At 39.8% G+C, this 7,015-nt stretch overlaps 1 protein-coding gene across 2 annotated transcripts; it reads right to left on the minus strand.

Annotated features, from left to right (window-relative positions):
- Nucleotides 1–1,739: 1,739 nt before the first annotated feature.
- LOC123483963 (hematopoietically-expressed homeobox protein hhex-like) lies at nt 1,740–5,008 on the minus strand. 2 transcript variants are annotated; one of them, XM_045213929.1, is made up of 5 exons: nt 4,456–5,008; nt 4,242–4,274; nt 2,801–2,979; nt 2,440–2,490; nt 1,740–2,225 (listed from the first exon to the last, which is right to left on the minus strand). In XM_045213929.1, exons 1-5 carry the CDS (start codon nt 4,808–4,810, stop codon nt 1,971–1,973), a joined length of 873 nt encoding a protein of 290 aa, XP_045069864.1. In that variant the 5' UTR covers nt 4,811–5,008; the 3' UTR covers nt 1,740–1,970. The 2 variants fall into 2 exon arrangements, with proteins under 2 accessions (XP_045069864.1, XP_045069865.1); XM_045213930.1 differs by lacking the exon at nt 4,242–4,274 and having other exon boundaries at nt 4,456–5,004.
- Nucleotides 5,009–7,015: the final 2,007 nt, after the last annotated feature.

Consider the following 7,015-nt stretch of genomic DNA (forward strand, 5'->3'; position numbering starts at 1 on the left):
CAAGAGCAGAGCTGTGCTGGACAATGTACTAGGCCTACACCCTGCTGATTCAACAGGAAATAGGCTTCTTGGAAATGGAATGTATGTCCTGTATTCACACTCATAACATGGATTTAGTCAATAACCTGTAGGAATACGGTAGAAACCATTGAGCACATTTACAAGGAAATTAATTTTTAACTTAAAAAGGAAGATACACTCTTAGAAAAAAAAAGTGCAATCTAGAACCTTTAAGGGTTCTTTGGCTGTCCACATAGGAGAACCCTTTGAATAACCCTTTTTGGTTGCAGGTAGAACCCGTGGGTTCATGGAACTGGCTGACAAAGAGAACCCTTTGAATAACCTGTGAGGTAGAACCCTTGTGGGTTCCATGTAGAACCCTTTCTACAGAGGGTTCTACATGGAACCCAAAAAGGGTTATTCATGGAACCCTTTTTTCTAAGAGTGTATCTATATTTGTAACTTAACTTTTTTAATTGCCACTAAGGGGATACATAAAGTTGTATTGAACTGAAAAAATGATAAAGAACCTTGACACATCATCATCTTTTCCAGCATCCAGGTCTTGACGCACAGAAGCTGTTAAAATGTCCAAGCAAGTGAATATCTGATGATAACACGACTTTATCACTAAAGTGTCATTACACACTGACATTGACATTTCTACCATCACCTCCTATGAGTCAACAGTTGGTGGGGCATGGGCCCTCATCGTGATTAATGATTAAATGAATATTTTTTTTATCACAAAATATGTTTTTATTAGTAATCAATAAAAATACACTGAGGTTAGAATACATTTCATAAATGCTTTACATTCAAATGAGCAAATTCAACAAACAAACAAGGCCATAATGTTTTTACTGTGGAATGACCCTTTGACGAGGAAATGGTCTGTTCACTTCCATTCATTTTCCGTCCCAGTGCTGGGTTACGTTCAGACTGTCTCGTGGTAGAGCAAAACAAAACTGTTCAGACTCTGCAGACATTTTCGTGAGAAGACAGATTTTCGGGATGTCTCATCATGGTCTGACAAACACACCTGCTACGATAAGTCAATTATGGTCAAGCTGCATCCCATCGACAAAACCGTGCAGCTCAGCCACCTTCCACCACAGATGTGGAAGGCCGAAATCGACGGATGAGGTGGATTGAGACGCAGCCCAGATATCGCTAGCTTAATTAAGAGTCTATGCCAGGGATTCTACTAAGCAAACACATGGAATTGTTTTAAGATGGTCACACCAAGGATCGTTTAGCTATTTGATTTAGTCAAAAAATAAATCGAAAAGGAAGTTTGTTTTAAAGTGTCTGTCCTATATCTGAGAGATATAAGAAAGATCAGGATTTAAAAAATATATATATATTTGTACCCATATTTAATAAAAAATAAATGGCACTAAACTACTTCCATATACTTTCATTGGTGTTTTTAACTGGTACCAGGCTACCTTCAAATAAAATACAATACAATGGTATTTCTCACATGCACCAAATACCGTGAAATGCTTACTTACAAATCTTGTGAGGTTTGTGGGCGTCCTAGAGCAAAACAACCGACTCGTAGTTTGTAGGCCAAAACGTTCCGACGCTAGAGACGTTTTCGTGAGAAGACAATTTTCTGGATGTCTCCTGGTCTGACACACACTGCTGTAGCTCGGACACCTTCCACCACAGATACTCTCTCTCTCGCTTAAACAGATGGATTTTGATCAGGACTTCTGTATTATGCTAATGTCTTTCCGCTAATTGTATTATGCTAATTTAATGCTAAATTAATATTTATTTTTAACTCATAATGACATCAAAACAACATCACAAAATATACAGGTAATTACATACAAAACAAATCTATGTCCCAGAAAGATGCTACAACAATGTTTGGAGTCGGGCTATTGGTCCTCTTCCCGGCCGTCAGTCACCCAGTGGGATAACATCTAGATTGACCTGTAAACTGTGATCTGATGTTCTCATATCGGTGGATTCAGTGGAAACCCCATGTCGTCCTCTATGTCCAGCTCTTGGTCTGTATCATCTGAAATGTCTGACTCTATTTCTCCTTGTGATAGAGGCGACGTGGAACACTGCAACCGATGGGTCATTTCTGTAGGCCGACATCTCTGGTCCCGGCCCGGGCTGAGGTTCACACCTGACTCCGGTCCCTCCTCGCAGTTTCTCCCGGTGCTCTCGTCCTCCAGATCTCTCTTACTGCCGGTAGGGTTCTCCTGGGGACATAACAACAACGGTGACCAATCAGCCACAATATATATTTCACATTGGGTATGCCATTGCTATTGCGCATGACTTTTACGCACAGGCTACTCAAGCACTAAACCTATAATAAATGTCATTTTTTAGCTTGAAATTAGATATAAATAGCCTTTACTTTGGCAACTTTAATCGAAAAGTACATTAAACCCAGTACTCATTTATTCATACCTGCTTCAGTCGCCTCCACTTGGCTCTTCGATTTTGGAACCATGTCTTCACCTGGAAAACAACGTCAACGATATATTTTTTTTAAATGTTAGGCTACTGGATTCTGTGTCAGATAATTTACCTTAGACTATAGGCCTATGTGAAAATCAGTTGAACGAAATGTCTTTAAAAAATATGTAATTGATGATACAGATTAAACGGATGAAACCCAACTGATTACCAAAGTAACCAAAGTGTGAATGCACCAATTAGCAAGTCGCTCTGGATAAGAGCGTCTGCTAAATGACGTAAATGTAAAATGTAAATGTAACCTGAAATGTATAGCGACTGGATGTGGAACCAAATAAAACACGCTGCTGACCTGTCGTTCACTCAGTTGTAACATTTTAGCCAGTCGTTTTCGTTCTGGGGGTGAAAGGTATTTCTGGGTCTCAAACTTCTTTTCCAACTCGATTGTCTGGTCGTTGGAGAATCGGACTTGTCCACCTTTTCTCTTGTGCAGTGGACGCTGAATGAATGGGCTCCATAAAAGTTGTTTACCTTTGAAGACAAAAATAAAAATAATGATTTAATATAGAAAAACATGTTTATACAAATGGGGCAGAATTATATGCTAATATTAGATCTATAAGTAGCCCCAAAAGTTAAATAAATCAAAATAGCTTTCGTTAACTTGATTCGTTTCTCCTCCAGCAGAGGCCTACATGATTCTATGCAAATATTTACAATTATTTCATCTTTCTTGTCAGTTTTTGCAGGCATCCGTTTAACCTCCGTTTTTACGGAAGGCCGTGAGTTGAAACTTGAAACTGAGTGGAGACTAAAACAATGGCAAAATATCCTTCCTGTGTTTCCTGTTGCTTTATCGCACCAGTTTATCTCATTACTAACGGCCTTTCCATCAACATACTGCAATTGATGCTATTTAAAACCGAAACATGTTTTAATCAGCTTATCTAATTTAACTATAACCATAACTTCATAAGAAGACAATAATAATCACCATAACAATAGTTCAATCCTTTAAAACATTTTGGAAAATATATACATATTCCAAAAGGAAAAAAAAAAAAACGATTCATTATACCCCAAAAATATTTTGGTTTTGTGGCACCATGATCAAAACCAGATTTTTTTTATAGGCATAAATTGAATTATTTAATTAATCAAATACATTTGATAAAATAGTGAATTTCAAATAAATTCAAAGTCACCCTAAAGATGTTAAATTGCGTCACTGCATAGGCCTATTTCATGTTTGCAGTTTGATTATTTTAGCAACCATAAAGTCACATTCACCGCAGAGGAAATGAACAATATCAGACAAACGGATCCCGGCTATCAGAAGTCGAGTGTTTCCTGAATGTGTCTGTATTGAGGATGTCGATAAAATAATCAGCATCGTGCACGACTCCCGGGGAAGAGGCTGCTCGAGGCCGCCAGGAAAACATTCAACAGCTTCTGAAAGCAGATTTACTCCTATCGAGAGCTCAAGACTTCCTGTATGAACGGAAAGGGTCAGGCTTGCTGAACAGAGAAGCAGTTCACCCCAGAGCGACACTTTAATGCTGAAATAACAAGTGATTTAGAGCATGTTTCGTCGCAGGATGCATCAGATGTTTGGAACAATAACGATTTTTGCACAAAAAAACTAAAGGCGTTGACTTAAGTGGCACAACACTTTAACAGTTTGCAAATTAAACAGACAACTTAATATGTGTTTAGGCAAATGATGTATAGGCAAATTATGCCTGAAGTAATCAACTATGTTCAAGCATGATACAATGCTTATACATTCTTACCTCTAAAATATACTACCCCTTTAGGATGGAAATCTGCAGCATGCAGGGGAATGAGAATCTAGTTTCAAATCAAGTACATGCACAAACGTTTTATCTCCACATTGCACATAGGTTATTACAGATTTATATTAGTTGTCAACATTAAAAGTATCTTAACGAATTTCAGCAGAAAAATCATCCAAACAAGTAAGAGATTCATATGAGTTCAACTCACCAAGCGGATCGTGCCTGATCAGGGCATGGGTATAGTCCCCCATAGAGCGGTAGAATGGATACAGTGAATTTGCCCCCGAGGCATATGAGGCTGTCAGCGCAGCGTGGTGAGAGAACGCAGGGTGGATCGGTGTCGGTTCATAGATGGGGGTCCGGTACGGAGAGACCAAACTGGTGAAGGATGAGTTCGGAGACGGTAGAGTTGGCGTGGGGACCACCGCTGAAGACTGGGCCGGGGTCTCATTTCTCCCCAGGATGTCTTCTATGTAGAAAGGAGTTGGGTGGACGGGCTGGATAGGGGTCGGCGCGTAAAGAGGAACACCCATGGCCGAAGGCGTTCTGTGTTGGTACTGCATGATTACCTTGCGTAATGCTGCTGAATAATATCTCTATCCAACTATATTATCTTCTGCTGTCAAAGGAAGAACTGTAGGAAACCTATAGGCGCCTCTCTCTCTCTCTCTCCATGAGTAGCTGAGGTTTGTTGGCTGGTGATTGTGACACCAGTTAAGGCTACTTCATATCTCAGCATTAGAGGGAGGAGATAACCGAGCAGGCCACTTCCTGCAGGCACACACACACTGCGATTGGTCCCCTCGCAAATACACTTTATAATTCAATAACATCCAATCATTAGGCTATCCCTTATCTTACCTTAAGCGCCTATGTTAATTAATAAAATAGGCCTGCCCATTTTATCTGTTTTTAATGATGGTATGAACATCTCCTGACGTGTCTATATAAATGGTTCAATAGGCTATTCACGTGGTTTTCCAGATTCAATAGGCTATTCACGTGGTTTACCAGATTCAATAGGCTATTCACGTGGTTTTCAATGTGCGTAAAACGTTGAAAAAAAATCTCCAATCTGGAAAAAGTTAATTATAATGGATTATAATGGAGTAATTTCCTGACTCATTCAGATAAGATATTTGGACTCATCATGCACATTATCACAGACTATTATTACAGATTTAAACCGCAACAATAGATTGTAAAATACAACTGTATCTATGGCAGGTGATTAACTCATGATTTGGATGATTGAAACGATCCTGAGAGTGATTCCTATATCAGTGGGCCCATAGAGATACACTACAATAGCGATAGGCCTTCAGTATAATAGTGTTGTGTGAGTAGGCCTATTATGAATGTTAGTGGCTTTAAATAGCTCACTGAGTAGGCCTACCTGATTATCCCCGCATCGTTTCCTCTTCTCTGTTAAACAGTAATGAATAAATTCCGTTATAACTTCTCTAATGTTTCAGCCGGATCTGCACAATCCCTAAAAGTTATCTGCGCTCTCTCCAATTTAAAACAGAGCCTATGACTATGAGCAGGCCCTAGCCTATATTTTGAACATTTGTGCAATATTTCGCAGCTATTGGGTGTATTCTTTATTCACTGAAGCTACACTTTTGTAACTCGGCTCATTTCAGCTCTTTAACAGTTATTTTGGTCTTGATGCTAATTGTGCGCTGCCGCAACGCTGACATCCCCCCATTGCCAATAGTTCCACTGATAGCTGATTCGATTTTCTTCAAGCGAGTCACTCCAATAAAGGACACTTTCTAACTTTGTAATTTAGATAAAGAGACCCCAAGAATAAACATTGATATGAGAGAAGCGGAGACATATAGCCTCACATGAAAGTCAAATCAGTAGATTGCTAATATTTGGACTTTGACAATCATTGCAGTGAATTGATCGGACTGGCGTCGGACTCCTGTCCAACAACAGCTGATAATTACAGAGAGCAGGGCGGGTGGTTATCGCTGTCTAATATCATCGAGCGGCAGGGACATTGTTGGCGCCACAGGTCCGATTTTAGAGACGTTTTAAAGTTAATGGAGTAAATTAATAGAAATGTTTTAATAAAATAAATTATCATCAAACACCCAACTGTCTCTATTTTAAATATGTGGTATATTATTATAGCCTATCCTATGAATATCCATATGCCGTCTAGGCTACTTTATCCAGTCAATTGTGAGAGAAAGAAAGATGGTGTAGCCACAGGCTTTAGGCCTATAATTTGTAGTGTCACAATTGGATATTCGTTTTCAACAAATCATACAAACTGGGTCTTCAGCGGTGTTATCACCTGATAGGTTCATGGTGCTAAAACTAAGGACTCGTATTATGATGATTAGGCTGCCTACATGTAATTACAGTTTAACTGCCCCCAGATTACCAAGTAACATCATAGATTTTGGACAAAAATGAACTGCTAATGGTTTGCGACCTGCTTTATGCTGCCCGGTCTGCACACACACAGGGCAGCCTATCATGGTTCCCCTGTTCCCCTTTGCGTGCTGGCTGCCTGTGTGATTATGGACCACCTAAACAGAAGGAGCAACACTGCTGCCATCTACAGGAGGATAGATATAGAGCAGACTAGTTGTTATTTCTGAAGTGGAAAAACTGTGTGTAACCGGTGTGAAATGGCTAACTAGTTAGCGGTGCGCGTTAGTAGCGTTTCACTCGCTCTGAGACCTTGAAGTAGTTGTTTCCCTTTGCTCTGCAAGGGCCGCGGCTTTTATGGAGCGACGGGTAACGGT

The sequence above is a fragment of the Coregonus clupeaformis genome, unplaced genomic scaffold (assembly GCF_020615455.1).
Source record: "Coregonus clupeaformis isolate EN_2021a unplaced genomic scaffold, ASM2061545v1 scaf0173, whole genome shotgun sequence".
Classification (NCBI taxonomy): Eukaryota; Metazoa; Chordata; class Actinopteri; order Salmoniformes; family Salmonidae; genus Coregonus; species Coregonus clupeaformis.

Excerpts from the sequence above, each read along its gene's own strand:
- LOC123483963 (XM_045213929.1), bottom strand. The coding sequence starts at position 4,810 with ATGCAGTACCAACACAGAACGCCTTCGGCCATGGGTGTTCCTCTTTAC. Across the intron at positions 2,980-4,241 it reads AGGGGTAGTATATTTTAGAG|GTAAACAACTTTTATGGAGC; the intron begins GTAAGAATGTAT and ends TTGTCTTCAAAG. Across the intron at positions 2,491-2,800 it reads TACAACTGAGTGAACGACAG|GTGAAGACATGGTTCCAAAA; the intron begins GTCAGCAGCGTG and ends GTTGTTTTCCAG.